Source organism: Aegilops tauschii, chromosome 2, assembly GCF_002575655.3.
Source record: "Aegilops tauschii subsp. strangulata cultivar AL8/78 chromosome 2, Aet v6.0, whole genome shotgun sequence".
In the NCBI taxonomy this organism is placed as follows: domain Eukaryota; kingdom Viridiplantae; phylum Streptophyta; class Magnoliopsida; order Poales; family Poaceae; genus Aegilops; species Aegilops tauschii.
The window spans coordinates 13012793-13034653 of record NC_053036.3 but is presented as its reverse complement, the minus strand read 5'-3'; the positions used below and the strand labels follow the sequence as shown (position 1 = coordinate 13034653).

Genomic DNA, 21861 nt, shown 5'->3' with positions numbered 1-21861 from the left:
ACACTCTCTCACCATCAACCAAGAAAGAGGGGAAGTAGTACGAGGCATAGGAACATCTCATCCCAAGAGGATCTAGCTCGCTATCGCGGGAGTATATCTACATTCAAGTAACACAACCAATAGGTGAAAGAGGAGGGGGGCACAACAAGAGAGGAGAAAGGGTACAACACCGCTGATGTGATCGTGAGAACAACAAAACCCTAGGACAAATAACACACAAGGCATATGACGACATTTTGACCGCTATGTTGTCTTTCCTAAAATGTCAAATGGAGCCACCATACCATAAAATGGAAGTCTATGTGCATTGGGTAGTTCTCCTATATGGACACATAATTTCCTTATGTGTATCTTCAAACGCAAGAAGGGGAATTCCTCCCGGCCAGCCTATGGGTGTTGATATTTCCGCCACATATATCATCACACGCGCATGTCTTGCCACCTCCTTAAACCAACGGTATCCACCGAAAAGGCCATCACCTCGCGAGCATGCGTGTCACAGTGGCGCTTCCCATTGCCGAGCCATCCTCGCTTCCCACAACAGCGAGAGCGGGGCCGAATCCGTGATGACTCACCCCTCTATCTCGCGACGAAGGGTAAGGGTGTCGAGGGACCCTCGCCCTGCGGAGGAATGCGAGGACGAGACGAGATTGAACGGCTGTTTTGCTCGACCAGGTGATGAGCAACGGCTTGTGACTCATCCAAAATAACTTAAATGGGACATAAATCGGTGCGACGAATAATCGGCCAATGTTTATGAAATTTCATAGGATCTCAGAGCATGGAGTGTATTTTGAGATTGATGAGAAGTGTAAAAGGAATGAAGGAAGAGGGGGAGAGGAGTGAAAGCGACGGCGTGGTGTTAATAACCGTCAGTGCGTGGACTGATCACGCCGCGCCGGTGACCCCTCTCACGCCCCCCTCGACAAACCACTCCAGCTGGCCACCTTCGCCCACCCCCCTTCTCTCTCTACTCCCTCTCTAAACTCCACTCCCTCTCTACTTTCTCTCTCCTCGCGCACGCGCTCCCCCCGCCTCCGCCTCGCCGAGCAGCTCGTCGCCGTCCCCACCCCATTCCCCGTCCTCGTGCGTGCGCGCGCGGGCGCCGCTAGGGTTTGCAGATCCCACACCCGAGATCCGTCCCCCCCCCCCCCCCCCCCCCCCCCCCCCGCCGCCGCCGCCCGCCGTCGCGAATCGGAGGCGCTGCCCGCCCGCTCCGGTGCTCGCTCGGACCGCTTCTCCCCGCCTAGAATGCGCTGCTGAGCCATGATTCGCGGTCCGGAGCGCTCGGCGCTGTCCGTGGCGGCGGCAACGCGCCTCGCCTGCTGGGCCGCGCTGCTCGTCGCGGTGTCGGCCGGCCTGATTGGCGGCCACCGCGTCTCCGCGACGGCGCTGGCGCTGCGGCCCGAGGATAGCCTCGCGCGGCTCCCGTACGGGGTCCGCGGCGGCGGCGGCGCGGAGGACCCGGAGGCGGCGCAGGGGTGGCTGCCGTGCCGGGACGGCGCGGCGAGCGCGCGGACCTGCGAGGAGCTGGGCGGCGCGGGGTCCTTCGACGCCGTCTGCGTCATCGCCTCCAGCACCACCACCCTGTCGGGCGACGTCTGCGCGCACGGGACCGGCAGCGTGGAGGTCCGCGCCGGGGTGAGCATCGCCTGCCGGGTCCCCGGCTGCCGCCTCGTGTTCAACGTCTCCGGGAGCATCGCGGTCGGCGAGCGCGCCGAGCTCGTCGCCGGCTCCGTCGGCCTGCACGCCGCCAACGTCTCGCTGGGCCGCGGCTCCGCCGTCAACACCACCGGCCTTGCCGGCGCGCCCCCGCCCCAGACGTCCGGGACGCCGCACAGCCTCGAGGGGGCCGGCGGCGGGCACGGCGGCCGCGGCGCGTCGTGTAAGGTCTCCAACGACACCAACTGGGGCGGCGACGTGTACGCGTGGGCCTTCTTGGACAATCCGTGGAGCTACGGCAGCAAGGGGGGGAGCTTGACTGCTGACGAGAACCTTGGAGGGGACGGCGGAGGCCGTGTCTTGCTCAGGGCGAGTGAGATTTTGACAGTTGATGGAGTTGTGCTTGCTGAAGGAGGCGTGGGCAGTCTCCGAGGGGGCGGTGGGTCCGGCGGGAGCATTATGATCAAGGCTTTCAAGCTGTAAGTTCTGCATTTCTTGAATCTTTACTTGTTTTTGATACGATTTACGTTAGCAATGTTAAGTCCTTGGATAAAGTATTCGAGTCCTATTTGATCATTTCACATTATTCCACGGGAATTAGCCTGTCCGGATGCTTCTGGCGATAAATAAATGCACAATCTGGCTACATATCTTCATAATGTGAACATTATGATGTTTTTTCTTGTTAAGGAATTTTTAGAGCGTTTTATGAATTACCATGTCATTGCACTTTGTTAGACACTGGGTGAATCTCCTTTATTCAGGATTATGTTGAAATTACATTTTCAAGCAAAACAAGGAAATCAAGAGTATCTATGACTTACTCTGGTTGTACCGTGATGCTATAATTTGAGTGCAGTTGCTGCGTTAAGTTGCAAATCAGTGACTTGCTGTCTGATGTGCTGCCTTTCTTCCTGCTACCCTACACACAAATTATTTTGTTCAAGCAGACAATCTCAAACAGTGACCATTTACTCAAGTTTGAAATATTGAGAAATATCATGAGTTGAGATATGGCTAAGTGTTGTTGGATATGATGCTCTAGTGTGATTCCAATGGTACAATCGATACATAGCCCTGTTAGACCCATAATACCTGAGCTGCCCACCAGGTTCAAATCTTTGCAAAACCGAAATCCCATTTAAACATTTAACAGTGACCATTTACTTTATTAATTGCTGCAAGATTCATAAACATCCCATAGGCAAAGTAGCAAACCACATACTTGCACTTTATGCTTTCTGTGTTGACCTGTGAGATGCAACACTCCCTTATTGTATAACATTCTAGATATGGAAATGGTACAATAAGTGCTGGCGGTGGTAATGGATGGGGCGGAGGAGGTGGTGGGAGGATATCCCTAAAATTTTACAGCATTCAGCAAGATTTGGAAATTATAGCTCACGGTGAGTATTTTCTGGTCTTAGTTTCTATGCAACTGTTTTGTAACCCTTCTGCCACTGGCGTTTCCCCATAGGGAAGCACAATCGGCCAAATTATTTCAATTAATAGTGCAATGGATATTTATTACTGGTTACTAATACTGTTTAGTGTCATGTATTGGTTCTCTGGCTAGTTAATAACTATTCCCTCCGTGAAGAATTATAAGAGCATTTAGATCACGTGTTTGCATAAAGTACCGCTCGTGTGCAAACTCCTTTTTTCATGAGTCAATGGCTTCTCCTTAATGGAACAACTGCTAAATGTCGACAATAAAGTTCTTGAGAGCAAGATATCAACGCCTGTTTGCTTCATCGCTTTTCAGTAATGCAATCCTTCTCCCATTCGTTGTATTCTGATGGTAAAACTTTTTTCACATTCATCAGGTGGACAGAGTTTTGGGTGCCCCCAGAATGCTGGTGCAGCAGGCACAATATATGATAAATCATTGGAGACTCTAAAGGTCAGCAATGGAAACTTCACCACGCATACGGAAACTCCATTGCTGGGTTTCTCAGTGACTAAACTTTGGTCCAATGTGCTTGTGGAGAGCAATGCAAAAGTGCTGGTTCCCTTGTTGTGGTCCAGAGTACAGGTTTGAATACTTTGACTCACCACCAACATCACGTTCATGACTTATTTATTAATCAATATTTTGTATGCCTTTGCGCAACTAATTCTGAGGTTATGTTGTACTGTATATATTTTTTCCAAGAAAACATACTGTACCTGTATAACTACACTAATATCTCGATTTTCTTGAAGTGCCTTCTCTCAGTATTGCATCTACACCGCACTAATATCCAATTGTTTCTGCAAATCTATGTTCCCCATTTAAGGAGGTCCCGTAATAATACCTGCACTAATCTAATTGTGGATATTGGCACGGCAAAATTTTATTAAGAAGACAACACTGGTTTATTCACTCCATGAAATAAATCAACTGGGTTTAATCCCCACAGGGGTCGAACCCAGGTTGGCAAGGAGACACCACCTCATGCCTCCACCACTAGGCTATCATCCAGTTTCTCAAATTTACATGGCCTTGTTCTCAACAAGCTAATGTGATTTTTGTAAAGTGGATGAGCTGTTGAGCAGCACTAATTGGACCTGCTTGTGGTGTTCCTACACACAGGGGTTGAGCCAGGATTTGACCTTGCCGCTAGGGTTCCTTGCTGTGATGCCCACCCAGTGCCCGTGCCCTGCAATTGTAACACTGGTCGAGGGAGGGTCTCGGACGCTTGTTAGCTTGACTCGGCTAGTCTGGGCCGCCTGGTGCCATATTCTGTCTTTTATGTAGTAAACCCAAAGCCCACCAACACAACTTAAGCCATTCTCTGTTTACTTACCCCGTCAGATCGATTAAACTTCTTATCTGAGCTAGCGCTTTGCAATGGTAGTGCTGCGCCATGGGTTCCTAGGGTGGAAAAAAAGTTTGGCAGTGCTTGCTGTGCCAGCATGGAGCCTGGCAAGAGAAAAGGCCCCTGCTGCCCGCCTGCCCCCTTGCCCCGTCAGTCAACCACTGGCATGCCATACAACACTCACAGTTTGTAATAACCATTGATTCCTGCAGTTGTCACTCTACTATAATTTTCCCATTCATTATCTTCTTTTCCTTTGTTGTGGCTAATTTTAAAATTTAGTTTGTCGATCACAATGTTTCTTTTTTACATGGGCCACTAAATAATTTATATTCGAATATATTCTTTTTGGACTTGAGTGAGCAATGAAGTCTATGCATATCAGGCATGTTTACATTTTTATCATGGAGCTCCTTTCTAAATTTGTTTGGTTGGGTTTCCATGCCCTTTATATTCGTTGTGCATTCCTTCCTCTTTACCTACTGTTTGTTATTGTTTGACACTTTTCCTATTCCTACCTGCATTTCCATTATTTAATTCGCTGTTTTTATTTGCTCCTATTTTCTACTTGTTCAGGTGACAGGGCAAATAAGGCTACTTACTGGGGGTAGCATTTGCTTTGGGTTGTCTGAAAATCCAATATCAGAGTTTGAGCTGGTTGCAGAGGAGCTTCTAATGAGTGACTCTGTTATAAAGGTATGCCTTGTTGTATACACAGCTTTTGTTTATGGTGCTTGTAGAGACTTTTCCTTAAGCACCAAGGTGAAGGAGGAATTGATGATCTAAATTAATTGTTTTAAAGAAGTCTTACTGCGATTTATAGAAGTTAAGGCCTCCAACGCAATTGTGGATGAGCATTTCCTAAAGACAAAATTTACAACCGCTTGAGGAAGGGGCTGTTAAAGGAGGTGTGGATGTTGAGAGACCCAACTGGTTTGTGAGAATTATGAATTGCATATCTATATATTTTTGGTAAAAGCGCATGCGTATGTGGATGGTGATGCTTTTACACCTGTAAATTTCAGTGCCCTGTGACACAATTTGGCATCCTAAATTTCACCAATCGAACTACACCACGCTGTATGCTGTACATACGTCCAGTATTAATTTGATGTGATTACGCTTCTTGAAAATCCATTCTAGCCTGCTGTGCTGAGTCGACCATGTTCTGGCCTGCTTTAGAATTTTGTGCTAGTTCCATTCTTCCGTCCAGCTGAGTTGATATTGCTCTTTGTGTAATGCCTATATCGTCAGTTGCCCAACTACAAGATATTTTTGCTCCAAACTTGAGACCTTGCCCTGTCAGAGAGGAGAATAACAATATCCCAACATGTGATCTGACATGGCTCTGATACACCTGAGGGATTCTCGGATACTTTCCATGGCTCTCACACATGCTGATGAAGCATTGAGGAACTGTCATGCGTCCAACACTTGACATTGAAGCATTGCTTGCTATAGTAGGATTATATTTAGAAGCAAGATGAAAACCGCCTCTTGGTGGGACCATGGGATGGAGTTGTGGGGGCAACAGCTCCACCCAAGAGGGCTCAAATCCTGCTGTTCATGTTTACACACACGCGTAGGTGCGTACAGTAGGGATTTAGTGAAATTCACCGAATTATGCCTGGTTTCTGTCATTCTAGCATGTGATTGGACGATGGGCTCATCTCTGTGTGTGTGTGTGTGTGTTTCTTCCTTGTAATTGCAAAGATTCAACAGGAAGACACATCTGACGTACCAAATATACTGTTTGTTACTTCATTATAATCATTTCTGAGCATGTTATGCAGTTCTAAGTTTCTCCTGTTATTGTAGGTGTATGGTGCTTTCAGAATGTATGTGAAGGTGCTCTTGATGTGGGATTCGAAGATTCAGATAGATGGTGGGGGTAAGGATGTTGTTCTTGCATCAATGCTTGAGGCAAGAAACCTTGTCGTACTCAAGGTATGTTTGTTTGAAAGCCTTATTGCCAAAATGTCCTTTTCTTAGTAGTGGAAGTTCAGTTTTCTCTGTTCTGACAGCATGGGTCAGTGATATCTTCCAATGCTGCTTTGGGAGTTTATGGACAAGGACTTCTTAATTTGAGTGGTCCTGGAGATGGAATCAAAGCACGCCAACTGTTTCTGTCTCTGTTTTACAACATTGAAGTAAGATCATATTATATCATTACCTATCCAGTTTTTGCGCAATTACCTATCCAGACCTTCAATATTTCCTTCTCCGGCGGATGATATAGCATATGCATTATTATGTAGGAAGGACACTTCACTTATCTGCATTCTCAATTTATTCAGATCTCATAAGTTGTAATTTCTTGAAGTTCTTAGAACTTGTATAATGAATACCTGACTGTACTGCATGTGGGTCAGCAATATGTCACATATATGAGAGTGTTGGTAGATTAACGATTTTCTGTTCTTATTTTTATGCTACTCATCAGCTTTCAGCATTATAAGTATCTAGGAAGCACTGCCGTTTCCTAGCAATGTTTATAAAGCGTCCTGCTTCAGACGCGGCACCCTGGCAGCGCCTTAGAAATATGCCCGCTTTAGGCGCTTAAGCGCCTGCTTTAGGCTCTTAGGCGTTGCTTAAGCGTCAGAGCGGGCGGTGCTCGCTTTAGGTCGCTTTACTGCCTTATAAACCATGTTTCCTAGTGTTTGCCTTGACTTGTTTGAACCACATGCATTGAGCTCTTGATGCAATTATTATTTGGGATGCTTCTGGAAACAAGTAAATCCACTTTCCTGGTTCTTTCTTAATCCCGTGCAACTGTATTTCTTGGGATTCCCTTTTTGGTATGCTTAGTGTTGAGCTGGTCCATGTTATCATGTCGAAACAACATGTGAGCTTTAAAACTTGTTTGTTCCATGTAGTTATAACTTTTGTGACCACAACTTCTCTTGATGTATGAGCAGGTTGGTCCTGGTTCCGTTGTCCAGGCTCCACTAGATGAGGATGTTCGAAGCAGCTTGTGAGTTCTGCTGTTGCAATGTAAATTAATGGTCTTTAGTTGCTTCTAAACATTGCTGTGGATTAACGTTTGTGTATATCAGGGATGCACTTTCGATCTGTGAAAGTAAAACATGCCCTAGTGAGTTAATCGCACCCCCCGATGATTGCCATGTGAACAGCTCCTTGTCATTTACAATACAAGTAAGGGTTGTTTGCTGTGAGATTCTCTTCTGAAGGAAGCTCCTAATTTTCATTAACTTGTAGATCTTCCATACAAGAGCGAACTTCTTGGCAAGGAAGCATGATGGCTGAACTTTTAAATTTTAATTACATTGTGCCTTTGGATATTCATTCCACAAGATGTGTTCGATACTTGCACTGTTGAAATGTGTCGTATACCATGTCAAATTTGATACTTGCACTCCAACCTTCATTGTCATTCAGTAGAGAGATGATTTTCTGCAGTGCATTGCATTTCTGATTTCTTTTATCAACACTCCCTGCACTGACGGAATGCAAAACACGCGAATCGGCAAACCCGAACGATTTCATGGATTATACACCTACCCAGGACTACTAATACATCAAATGGATAGAAAAAAGGAATCACCTCTTGCTACTAACATGGTGATAGTGGTGAATGATACACCTTAAATGTTATCACAATTCACAAGACAATAAATATTCCCTCCTGCCAATAGAAATAACATTAAGTTCATATTATCTCATAGTTGTATTGTGCGTTGTTGTTTCATTTAAATTGGATCTGGCTATATTGCAGTTTGAAGTTCCTGTTTTGTTCTAGCTTCTTAGTAAGAAATTCACATTTTGCAGATTTGCCGTGTTGAAGACATAACTGTCGGTGGCATAGTCAAGGGGAGTATAATTCATATTCATCGAGCAAGAACCGTGACTGTTACAGATGGTGGTGCAATAAGTGCCTCAGAGTTAGGTGATTCAGTGTTTTTGTGTTGTGATCAGTAAAATAACTGGAATCTCTCCTATCAATGTGGTAACTCTGTTCACTCAGCAATCTGGATCTTTTTATAGGTTGCAAAGCAGGCATTGGTAGAGGAACATTTCTTAAGTATGGAGCTGGTGGTGGTGCTGGTCATGGAGGCCAGGGTGGTATAGGGATTTACAACGGAATGACAAGTGAAGGAGGTCAACGATATGGCAGTGCTTATCTTCCATGTGAGCTAGGAAGTGGTACTGGTTCTCCGGAGTCAGGCGATGACAGTGCTGGTGGGGGATTGATAGGTATGCACTATTTTGTGTAGTCTTGTGTTGTGAATCTTTATCCACAACAGGGGTTTACCGTGCTGATGATAGTTTTCCTTCAAGCACTTTAATAGCACCATCAGAGTTTGCTGTCATCACATTTCTTTTTCCTTATTCTGTGCTTGACACGAGCACATTGCCCTGCACAATGAGAGCATAATCTACTACATGCACTCTTCTTACTTAACTAGCCTTTTCTTTTCAGTTTGCTTCTGGAAATAAGTACATTTAGTTTGCGAAGCTTTTGGTACCACTTCTCTTATAAATTCCGATTAATTTCCTGATGCAGTCATTGGATCCATGAAATGGCCACTTGCAAGATTGTTAATTTATGGCTCTGTGAGCTCTGATGGTGAAAGCAATAGAGACACAATTGGAAATTCCAGTGGGTCCTTCAAAGGTGGCATTGGTGGCGGTTCTGGAGGAACAATTCTCTTTTTCCTTCAAGGGCTTCTGGTAGAGAAAAATTCATCATTGTCAGCATCTGGAGGCAAAGGAGGCATACATGGTGGAGGTGGCGGTGGTGGTGGCAGAATACACTTCCACTGGTCAAATATTGCTACTGGAGATGAATTTGTTCAGATTGCATCTATCAATGGTACAGTAGCATCAAGGTACGTAATCATGTAAATACCCATGATAATTAAAAAGGAGGTTCCTTGCTTGTGCATATACCTGTCTCTCTAAACCATGAGACATGATCATCTATTGTTTCACTATGTTATTCGGAGCCTTCCGGATGATTTTCCTTTAACCAGTATACCTGATATAATAAATTCCTTCGTAATGACACCTACATATTAGAAAGAGATCATATGTTTGCACCAGCATTGACCTACCCAATGTCATTACTGCACAATTTTTTTGGAAATGTTTATGGGAGTTCTACTGCGGTTACATGTGATTATTGGTGCTCTGTTGCAACCACAACATTCAAGCAGAATCCTCATTGGACTTGCTTGTTAGTTTGGACGGGATCTTAGGGATTAAGACTGTCAAGAAAGTCCTAAAACAAAGTTAGCTTACTGGAGGGCACAACATTGGAGCTTAAGTTGTTTAATGGTGTTTTCTGCAAATCATCCTGATTTTCAGAAGTTTCTTACTTGCTACTTCCTCTGTTTGCCCGTCTCACGTTTTAAGTTCCTACAACACTATCTGCTTGCTACTACATTATCTAGAACACACAAACAAAAGTACAAAATAGATATGGATGTAAACAAACAGAGAAGTTAGGTAGGCAAGGAGAAGCTAACCAGAAGCCGTATGTTTGTTTCGCACTGCTGCTGTCAACTTCTTCTGTGGCTGCTTCAGTTTTTCACCACCATAAACGTCACCTACCGAAGCTTTGCTTCTGTTTCCCTCCAGTTCCCTATGGCCATGGTCACTTGATCTAGCTGGTTGATAGGAAGAAACCAGTGAACAGAGCAGCAGTGGTGGCCTGTGAACTCACCATAAGAGGAGGCCGGTGGAGACTGATGGTGATGGAGGCTGTGCTGAAGCACTGAAGGCCTAGGATGTGAGTGGGTGTTGAGTTGGGTCAGATTAGTTGGGTGGGCCATTTCCTTTCTTACCTCGCCGACATGCCTCTGCTCATGACCTCAACAGGCGTCACTGCTACTGGTTCATGGGCTATGCCATTGTTACACTGCCTCTTCCTAATGCCATGTTATCCCTGTTCTGCTCTGAAGTTAGTGCTGCAGATCTAGGGCAGAGTAGCAGACCTATGAGTCGCTGCCTTTTGCCTGCCGCACCAAGCTCAACATTGCTGCTTAGGTGGTGCTATTGTCCACATAGAACCTTCTAGGTGGGTCCAATACCCAGCCTTCAACTATGGCCTAATATGCGGCAGCAAAAGCGCTCTCCTCTCCTAGTCTTAACATTGCATAGGTCATTACAACCTGATAAGTAGCTAAAATTGTGAAATACTACATGTGCAGAGGCTACCTAGGCTGTGTTTTAGAACACAACATTTAGGTCATTACAACTTTATAGTCTGCTAAGATTGTTAACATAGTAATAAAAAGGTGCAAAAGCTAATTTGAATCATCCATATTGATTATCCATATGTCAAGTTGAAGGCATGATGGCCTTTCATTCACCTAATATGATGACATGCCAATTGAATAGAAGTGCTAAACTGACGTTATTTGTTTGGGTCGATGATCAATGCTGCAATTTGGGTTCACATAATGATGAACATCATGGTCATACCTTCAGCATAACGTTGGCATTTTAGCTTGAGTCAAAATGACCCAAGTGACACATGTTTTGACCTGCCAAATAGTTTAGCAAGTTTAGGGACCTGCCAAAATGTTTTACAAGTATAGGGACCTAATGGTTACTTTGTTATTAGATCAGATATCTGTGGTGCATTTACTCTAAAGGCATTTTTTAATTCCATTTGCGTGTTATCATACTTGTGGTGCGATTTACTCTAAATTTCTGAGGCATACCTGTTGTTTTATTTTTCTCCTCAGATGCATGTTTTCATCATGAAATGCAACAGCTACTATCTGTGTTGACCTACATGGGAGAACTCAATAGTATTTTGTTTTGGCATGGAACTTCATTTGTGCACTGCCATGAGCCTTGAGAAGTTTTAGTGAATGAATATATTCTTGTGCTAATTTCCAATAGCTGTTCTTTTGTGTAGTGGAGGTTCTGGTAATGATGATGGGCATTTTGGAGAAGATGGAACAATAACAGGAAAGGAGTGCCCTGTGGGACTATATGGAACATTTTGTACCGTATGAGCACTAAACTTGACATGTCTTTGTTCATCCAGCTTACATAGCACGTTTTCTGTTATTAGTAACACAAATAATATATAGTATTCATCTTAATACATATTAATTTATTTTACCTGTTCCTTTTCTTGTATATGCAAAATCTCTGCATCCATTTTCTTTAAGGAGTAACATCCAGAATATTTACATTAAAGGGAACAGAAAAAAAGAGGGATGAGGCTAGGGTGGACAGAACATTTTGGCTCCAGGATGCAGTACAAAACTAAGCCTATTTATGGTTCATACTTCTTTTTAGAGAGCCGTAGAAGCTTTGCACATCTTTTTGTTAAGGAAAAGGTAAGGTTGTTAGTGACAATAGATGAACGAAAGGCTAATAGGCTAAGTGGCTGAAAGAGAGGGAACTTTCTCAAAAGAACCTGCACCACACACTCCGTCTTGATGAACGAGAGGCTAATAGGCTAATGTTCTCTAACTAGCAGATGACTTTCTGTTAGTTCCTTTGAAACCATTGACTGACTATAACTCTTTCCAGGAATGCCCAGTTGGAACATATAAAAATGTTGCTGGGTCCAACTCATCTCTCTGCACCCCTTGTTCTTTGAATGCTCTTCCAAACCGTGCTGACTTCATATATGTAAGAGGTAGGTCATCGGACTTGCGTTATCTTGTCTTGTTTATGTTCAAACTTCTTGACTTTGCATGGAAGAAACTAAGCATTAACTTTGACTTACTAGGTGGTGTTACCCAGCCATCCTGCCCGTATAAGTGCATATCTGCTAAGTACAAGATGCCAAATTGTTACACACCACTTGAGGAAGTTATATATACTTTTGGGGGTCCTTGGTCTTTTGCAGTTTTCCTATTCTTTGCAATTATTCTTTTGGCACTCATCTTAAGTGCCGTAAGAGTTAAGATTGGTGAGAGTGAAGTCACGTATCGGGCTACAAGTGCAATCCACAATGATGCCTATGCTTCTTCGCCTTTTTTGCTTTCATTGGCTGAGGTATAGTTCATTTTATTCTAAATGGTCTTTGGATGTAGTTAGAGCAACTGCAAAATCACCTAGATCTGGTCATTGAGCAAATCCTATATACCTAAGTAGTTGATCATCACTCCTATTTATCTTAACATGCACACATGTCATCTCACCAGACCTGCCACCTCATCAAAGGCCCACCCCAACATGTATGGAAAAAAAGTTTTCTATTATTAGTTGATCCCCACTACTATTTATCTAAACATGCCTCGTCAAAAGCTTTCCACCTCATCAAAGCATAATTAGCTCTTAAATGTGATGAAGTACAGGGATACTTGTAGTACAGTTTGTTGAGAAATCTTGCTTATTGTGTATTTTCTTATAAATAGGTACCTGGGGCCAGCAGGGCAGAAGAAACACAAAGCCATGTCCACAGAATGTACTTCATGGGACCTAATACATTCCGAGAACCGTGGCATCTTCCTTACTCGCCCCCTGAATCTATAATTGGCATTGTGTAAGGCTTTTCATCTTATGAATCTATGACAGTACATGATCACTAATTCATCCGTGTTCATTCACCACAAAGTAATAGAATTCACAGAAGTTACTATAATTTGCACTGCAAATATATAACTTCAGATGTAAATTGTTCTACATATCACTAATGTTCACATTGTTCTACGCGTCACTAACCTATAGAAAATATTGCACTGTTTTGTTGATTTACCCATTTGTGAAATCCTTCCTCTTATTGTCTTTTCTTTTTCCTTCTTAGAATTTGTAGCTTGGATGTTCTCATACAGCCATCCTTGCTGTAGTGGTTCTAGATTCACAGGTACACAGCAATTACATTGCTGATGAAACCAACTGAGCTTGAGCAAAAAAAGTGACTGAAGTATAAAACTTGTTTATTCTAAAATTCGAGATCCAAAACCCTTTAGGGCCTACCTTGAACTATAGAATTTGCTGAAAACAGTTCAACCATTGTGTTCGAAACGGGAGCGACTATTATCTTGATTGATCTGAATGACATATGGATATCGATTTAATGACCCATATTCCATGAGAGAACAATGTTTAATGTTTCCATCTGTACATCAATATATATGTATCTCCTGACTGTAGGTGACAATTCTGTTATTTTTTTCCCAGGTATGAAGATGCTTTTAATCGTTTTATCGATGAGATAAATTTGGTAGCAGCCTTTGAGTGGTGGGAAGGTTCTGTGCATAGTATACTTGCAGTACTTGCATATCCTTGTGCCTGGTCTTGGAAGCAATGGCGCAGAAGAAAGAAAATCCATCGTCTTCAAGAATACGTTAAATCTGAATACGACCATTCATGTCTTCGCTCTTGCAGATCACGGGCTCTATATAAAGGGCTGAAGGTCAGTAATCATAATTTAGTCACGTCATTTAGTATTAGAACCAGTAGTAATTGTGTCAATGTTTTTAAAAATTTGTGGCCAAACTCACCAGATATACCTGGAATAGGTACTCAGAGATATTATTCAGCTGAGTTTCACTTCTGATCTGAAATATACTCTTCCTTAGCTCTGTGAACCATGAATAGCTGTTTGTTAGGAATGCAGGGAAATTTGGTGTGTTATTTTCGTTGCTGACATATAACACATGTAATTGTTTGAACTTAACAGGTTGGTTCAACTCCAGACTTAATGGTCGCTTACATTGATTTCTTTCTGGGAGGTGATGAGAAACGACTTGATGTAGCGGCCACAATCCAGAAGAGGTTTCCCATGTGTTTAATTTTTGGCGGTGAGGGGAGCTATATGTCCCCATACCACCTACACAGTGATACATTACTGTCAAATCTTCTTGGCCAGGTGAACATTAGACAACTTAATATTGAACAAGTGATGCCAAGGACATTACTTTTTTTATATCTATAGATATGCTCCACGTTCCCAATTATATTACTACTACATGAGGATTAGCCAGTAGCCACTTTGTCACACATGGTCGAAGTAGAAAAATTCCAGTCTTGATTAGGATATGGTTGTCTGCCAAAGTAATGCATTATTATTGGTTACAGAATTTTTATCGTTTGCCCCGAGGTTAGTGTGCCTTTGTAACTTGCCCCATTTGATATGCCTCAACTTTGCAAATTGTCATAGGCGTGCAACAACTTTGAGGCAAATGGTATAAAAATCCCTATTAGCTGTGTTTCGTTTTGATATCATATTCTAGTGTTTTTGAGGTGTCTACTGCTTATTTTCTTCTTCTTATATATGCTACAAAATGCATTTCTTGTGTTCAGTCACTCCCAGTGATTCTGTTTCATTTTCCCAGTATGTGTCTACTGCGATTTGGAACAGATTAGTAGCTGGCTTGAATACTCAGTTGAGGTCAGTAAAGCAAGGCAGCATCCGGTCAACTCTGGGTCCGGTTGTTTCTTGGATTAAGAGTCATGGGAATCCCCAACTTGAGCGACATGGTGTTCGAGTAGAGCTAGGGTGGTTTCAGGCCACTGCTTCTGGTTATTACCAGCTAGGTATTGTTGTAGCAGTGAATGAAAACTTCTACAAGAGTCACCACCATCATGAGCATGCCCCAGATTTTGGTGACCGCTCGAGGTATGAAAAGAAAGGCCAACTACAATAGCATGTCTTACAAAAAACATTTCTCATGCTGTGTGAAATGACTGCTATGTTTTTAATTCTACAGGAAGAATTTTGCAGTTCCACTACTGGGTTCCAAGCAGGCAATTCAGGATCAGCCTTGCACAAGCTATGGTGTTTCCAGAAAGCGGTTGACAGGCGGAGTGACTGGTGGGGTCATAAACGAAGAGACACTGAAGTCACTGGACTACAAAAGAGATTATCTATTCCCTCTGTCGTTGCTCTTGCGAAATTGCAGGCCTATTGGCTATGCGGTAAGCAACCACTAGACCCTTTCTATAAGCACACAAATGCTCGTGCTGTACATGACAATTACCTATATTACCTTAACTGTGACCTTGCTTTGGCATTTCAGGAAACACTGCAGTTGCTTATTTGTATTGTACTTGTGGGTGATTTTACCATCACCCTGCTTATGCTTGTACAATACTACTGGATATCTGTTGGAGCTTTCCTTGCTGTACTGCTTATTCCACCCCTTGCTTTGCTTTCCCCTTTTCTTGCTGGCCTCAATGCACTTTTCAGCCGAGGACCAAAAAGATCTTCTGTCACCCGCATTTTTACACTTTGGAATACTACTTCTGTCATAAACATTGTAAGTCTTGTTTACACGTGGTTTATCCTTGAACTCTTTTATTTACATGCTATTTATCCTTGAACTCTTTTGTATCTAGCATTGTAATAGTAGAGAATATATCTATTAATTCTATTGCTATCAGTTCGAAATGCATCGCAACAGTTTAATATCCATATATTCATAAACATATAGTGTGACAGGTTTGGAGATTTATGAATCTTATTTCCGTGCAGATTGTAGCAATCGTCTATGGTGCTATGTACTCTGGGCTATCTTCTTTGACAGTGTCTTCAGCTCAGGCATCAAACACCAAAAGGTTAGATTCCTTGTATGTACTTATAGAGATAACATTTCAATCGACTCGCACTATTCATTCTCCAGTTTTAAAAAAAAGATCCATTGCTCAGGAAACTGGCTTACTATAATTTTCAAGGCTTTCCACTTAAAACCGAGAGTTTGGGCGGTATTTGTTGGGGGTTAGGGAAATCCATGTCGCGAATAATTAAAAAATGCCTCATTGAGAATCCAGACAATTACTTTTACTAGCAAAGTACCTGTGCCTTGCAACAGGGGCAGCTTTATTCTAGTGGTTCAACGTAGGAAATTTTGATTGGGTTGAGATTGAGATATGTTGTCGGGAGGGAGTCCATAGGCAAAGGTAAGGAAATATATGATGTGATTGAGATTGTGTACGTACAACTACATGAGTTGATTTTGTTGTTTGCTAGCAAGGGATTTCTTGCTATTGGTAATTTATTTGATTTCTGTCGATTGCTTTGCGAGGGATTTTTTCCCTAGAAAAAAAAAATAGTGGGGATTATCGCGTGGTTTGGAAAAAAAATGGGTGGGAGAGGGCATGTATGGATGAGAAGGGTGGAAGTGAAACCAACAAATGGCCCTTTAATAGTGATAATAGTAGATATCATTGTGTTTTGGATTGACTTAATTACAAATTACAAATATTATTTTAAATGAGACAAAAGAATTAAAAACTACCCACATGTTACATGCTGATCTGTTTGTTCTTTGGCGCATCTGCAGCTTCAAGGGTAGGGATGACGATGGATGGTGGATACTGCCAGTTGTCCTGTTTGTCGTCAAGTCGCTTCAAGCCGGATTGGTCAACTGGCACATAGCAAATCTGGAGATCCAAGATCATTCCTTGTTTAGCCCTGACCCGGACAGATTCTGGACAATGTAGTGTACCTAGTCGCAAAGATGGCAGAATCTCAACGGCATGGCACTGCTGTATTTTGTCCCCTGTAGTCATGGCGCTCTAGACCCGAAACTTGTTCCGGCATAGTGTAGATGTGCTGAAGTGAAATTTTGTTAGTCCGGAGTATGTACATTGACCGTTAGAATAGGTTTTGTTGTTTTGGGTGAACTAGATTTCTTTAGTTTATAGGTTTTTAGTTTGAGCTAGTGATCAGAGTGTACAGCAAGACACAGGTGATGCGATTGGCGTTCGTATGGTGTACATTATGTATGTAATAAATAGTAGGAGTGAGTGCATATAAAATCAGTGAAGTTCATTTTTACTCAGGATGTGCATGAGTTGTGCAACACAGTGAACAATGTCATCATTGCAAATTTGCAATCGATATACAGGAGCTAGATATCATATCTTGTGCTTGTAGATCTTCCCTGTTTAGGGGTCTTGAGCCTAAAAGAAGAACATGTCTAGTGCTCTCATGGCTTGGCTCCGAAGAACATATACAATGCAATGTGCTAGTTAAGCCAATTTTTTATTAAGTGTCGTTGCTTGTTTTCATATTAGAGGTGTCTAAGTAATGCCCCGTGCTATATAAGTAAGCATCGGTGCTTAAAAAAACTGATTTATTTTCATAAGCTCCTCTCTAAGCATCTTGCATTATACGTGCCCTAAGAGCAAAAAATTCTGAAGAACACTCTTATGTGGATTAGTAGAAGATATATCGACAATCATGTAAGGAGATTCAATATACTTGGATTCCTGCTGATCATAGGGTTCAAACATTTGATCTTAGGGCCGAGGCTAAGATCGAACGCTTAGCCCACAGATCGGGTAAAGTCCTGCTTTTCTACATTGCTCGTGCCCACATCCTTCATGCTTGTTGGCCACATAGATTCCTCCGAAACATCTTAGATGAACCTCATGTGACAATTTTTCACATGAGCTGCAATATTTTGAATAAATGTTGTGTGACAACGAGTAGTCGTACTACATATGCATATACTATATATGTCGTATGGAGTGCATGGACCTAGGTATATGTAGACCTTGGTGCCCACACGGTTGGTATATGCTTTGGGTCCTCATAAATAAGCCTACTCAAAGAAGAGGAGGCTACCACCATACCACAAATATATAAAGGAGGCCAAGACCCGACAACCCGAGCAAGTTCTACATGCACTACTGAGAGACATAAAGGGTGTTCTCTATTAACTCATATTATTGAGCTTGAAGGCAATACAAAGCATCATGACCACACACCAAGTTTCTGAATGACTGATGCACATACTAGGGTTATACTTAACTCTTGATTGTGCATTCCAGCTAGGGCTTGAACATGGGTGGCTTCCTCACTTTGGTAGCTTGCTCGAATGCATACGCCATCTCGATCAGCCTTGGCTCGTACCCCTGCAGCCCACCGAAGCATATGCCAAAGGGAACCCCTTGCTCATTAAACCCCGCTGGCACAATGATGCCAGGGTGACCACCTGTGGCGAGAAGGCTAGAAGCGTCGCTGCCGGGCGTCACAATCGCGTCTAGTTGGTGCTCCTTCATCAACTTCTCCAGCCCATTAGCTGATAGTTCCTTTAGCCGTCGTATCGCCACTCTTTCCACGGGGCCAATGCCGCTTGTGTTTTGGGCCGCGATAAGGTCATCCTGCCCAAAATCTTTCATCCGCTCCTGCAGCAAACATGCCATTAATTAGGTTTCAGCTCACTTATTGGATCCAGGCCTCTGCATCGATGGATGTAAACGAACGGATGCACAAGCAATACGGCCTCTAAAGTTTGTGGGTAAACTAGTAACACAATATGTTCTTGGATATATTGCTGCTTATTATTTTGAATTATTTTTTACGCTATTTATTATTACCTCTATAGGATGTGCGTTGTTGAAAGCTATGATGTCTGCGAGCAAACGGACCGGGGAGTAGACCAAGTCTGCCAAGTAGGCGTTTATGCTGAGCTTGAACTCTGCCACCACTGCGATCCCCTCGTTGGAGCTGATATCATCCAACAGAGCCGTCGGATTGGCTGCGACATGCAAGTTATCGACCACCATGGCCCCATGTTTCCTTTGATAAAATTAATATAAAAATAGAATAAGAGTATATGGATGCAAAATCGAAACCTTTAGGTACCTTCTTTAGTTCAACAAAATACACTAAAATTTTGAAATTCACATCATTTTTCATAGTTTATTTGGTTGAACCAAGACGAAGGACCCGAAGGTACCTTGCCCCCCGAATTCCATATAAAGAAGAAGATGAGGATAAATACCATCTTTAACCTGAGTTCCAATACATTGGATATCCCACATAAGGAATCGGAGGAAGACTCGACGTCTTATTTCATAGAATCCCTAATGAAAAATGCACACCATTCCTTCTTTTCTATCAAATCGGTCATAAAGGTTCCAAATTTGCATTCCAAAATAATAGAAAACCATCGACAGTCGGCGGAATTTATTTAAATTGTTGGTCACTCACCTCATGGTGGCGAGGTGCTGCTCGTACACCCTCAGTCGCCGCGTGCCTGCGTATGATTGGAAGAATCCACGGAGGACGCCGACCCTCTTTCCTCTCAGCCCGTCCTTCTTTAGGAACTGAACGTACCCGCCGGGAGGGATGAACTTGGACGCCACTCTGGTGGCCGCGGCATCGAGCTCGTCGTAGCCGACGATGGCGTCCAGCACGTGCACCGCGTCCGACAGCGTCCGGCAAATCGGTCTGCATTTCATTTTGACTCGCCATGAGTTTTATGTTTTTTGAATTCATGCTCCAGTCAATCCATCCAAAAATATAAACTGATAAAAAAAGATGGGCAATATATTTCAACAGCCCCTCATATCTAGACTTATTTAGTCCTTAAACATGCTCCAGTCAACTCATCCAAAAATACAAACTGATAAGAACTGTGGGCAATATATTTCAACACCCCTTCGCATCTAGACTTATTTAGTCCTTAAACATGGAATTGAAGTAGGCCACAAAATCATTTTTTAACACCGCATTGACAGAGTCTTGAACTATAGACTTCCTGACATATTGAATTCATGCTCTAGCGAACATCCAAAAGTCTAAAGAGAGACAAGCAATATATTTCAACAATATTGGACGAAGAGAAACAACAACAACAACAAGAAGAATTACTACCCACCCGACCGTGTCCTGTAACGGGGTGATGGGCACCACGCCGGCGCGGCTGGTGAGGCCGAGGGTCGGCCGGATCCCGACCACGGAGTTGAACGACGACGGGCAGAGTATGGAGCCGTCGGTGTCGGTGCCCAGCGTCACGGCCGCCATGTTCGCCGCCGCGGCCACGCCCGACCCGGCGCTCGACCCGCACGGGTCGGACGACAACACGTACGGGTTCCGCGTCTGGCCGCCGCGCGCGCTCCACCCGTTGTCGACTTGGCGGAACTCGGACCACTCGGAGGGGTTGGACTTGCCGAGCACCACGGCGCCCGCGCGCCGGAGCCGGGCAGCCACGCCGGCGTCCCGCCTCACCACGGAGCCGAGGAGCGCCAAGGAGCCGGCCGTGGTGTTGAGCGCGTCGCGGGTGGCGATGTTGTCCTTGAGCAGGACGGGGACGCCGTGCAGCGCGCCGGTGGGCTGGCCGCGGCCGCGCTCGGCGTCGGCGCAAGCCGCCTGCCGGAGCGCGTCCGGGTTGACCTCGATGACGGCGCGCAGCAGCGGGTTCAGCCGGCCGATCTGGTCCAGGTAGAACCGGACGAGCGCGGTCGAGGTGAGGCTGCCGTTGCGGAAGCCGAGCTGGATGGCGTCGATGGTGGCCTCGTGGAACTCGAAGCCGTGTGCGGCGCCGGCGATGGCCGTCAGAGCGAGGACGGCGGCAGCAGCTTGCAGCCGCAGCCAAGCCATGCTTAGCTGAGCTGAGCTGAGCTTGACGGTGCTGTCAGTGTGGTCAGTGGCTTGGCGAGTGCTCGTCATAATTTATTCTAATGCACCGTTTTGTGGCAGTCGCTTGCTTTTGGCTTTTGTCAAATGCTCCATGAGTATGTCTGTTCCAGCCACTCAAATAGTGCATAATGAGTGGGAATTCATGTAGGAAAAAGAAAAATCATAGTCTTTTTTCTTCCAATTTTTGATACCTCCTCCGTCTCACGATGCTAACTTGCAAAAACGTCTTACATTACGAGTTGGCAATGTTCCATGGTGAAGGCGAAGGAGGAGGTGGAGGCCATGGACCCAAAAGCATCTAAATGTTTGTCAACTAATTTGCGGAACATGATTACACTATACCTGGACATACATACATTTCTGAAGCAAAACAAAATAAATTCCTAACCATGGTAACCTGCTCAAACGCATACGCCATCTCGATCAGCCTTGGCTCGTACCCCTTCAGCCCGCAGAAGCTGAGACCAAACGGCACCCCCATCTCGCCATACCCAGCGGGCATAGTGATGCCTGGCATGCCGCCTATGGCAAGCAAGGGGGACGCAACGCTGTTGGGTGTCACGATCGCGTCCAGCTCGTGCTCCCTCATCAGCTTCTCAAGCCCATCGGCTGACAACTTGTTCAACTTATTGATCGCCGCTCTCTCCCCGACGTTGATGCCGGTCGTGTTCTCGGCCACCAGGAAGATGATTTGCCCTATTTCATCCATCTTTTCCTGCCATGGATGTATATCTCGGAATTTCAGTTTCGTGACTTTTAAGGAAACAAACATATAAACCATAACATAAACCGCGAGGAACAAAACAATTGAACTCTGAACAAAGCTGATCTCAACGGGGTGTGCATCGTTGAAAGCTATGATCTCTGTAAATTAAAATCCCGTCACTGCAATGGCTTATCGCTGGCGAACAGCATAGATTAATGACTTTCCCACGATAAAAAATGATTGTTTCGCTAGATAGGCACCGGCCATGGTGATGGGTGTCATGTGAGCGACTCCAATTGGCAAATTATACAAGCAGGCAAGCGCACATGCTGCAAGTCGCCCTACGCGTCTTGCCAATGGGTAATCCAAACGCAAGTGGTCAA

At 44.2% G+C, this 21861-nt stretch overlaps 2 protein-coding genes across 2 annotated transcripts; one reads left to right on the top strand and one right to left on the bottom strand.

Annotated features, from left to right (window-relative positions):
- The first annotated feature begins 895 nt into the window (after positions 1-895).
- LOC109752454 (uncharacterized) lies at positions 896-17178 on the top strand. Its single transcript, XM_020311346.4, has 22 exons — positions 896-2141; positions 2953-3068; positions 3489-3697; positions 5040-5159; positions 6282-6410; positions 6488-6613; positions 7382-7437; positions 7520-7619; positions 8253-8370; positions 8469-8678; positions 8989-9313; positions 11353-11446; positions 11979-12087; positions 12181-12449; positions 12812-12939; positions 13578-13812; positions 14080-14268; positions 14735-15018; positions 15110-15317; positions 15419-15658; positions 15874-15956; positions 16682-17178. Exons 1-22 carry the CDS (start codon positions 1267-1269, stop codon positions 16839-16841), a joined length of 4383 nt encoding a protein of 1460 aa, XP_020166935.1. The 5' UTR covers positions 896-1266; the 3' UTR covers positions 16842-17178.
- A 589-nt stretch (positions 17179-17767) lies between these two features.
- On the bottom strand, positions 17768-20815 carry LOC109752483 (probable amidase At4g34880). Its single transcript, XM_020311368.4, has 4 exons — positions 20012-20815; positions 19342-19581; positions 18726-18927; positions 17768-18533 (listed from the first exon to the last, which is right to left on the bottom strand). Exons 1-4 carry the CDS (start codon positions 20800-20802, stop codon positions 18177-18179), a joined length of 1590 nt encoding a protein of 529 aa, XP_020166957.2. The 5' UTR covers positions 20803-20815; the 3' UTR covers positions 17768-18176.
- Between the last annotated feature and the right edge of the window lie 1046 nt (positions 20816-21861).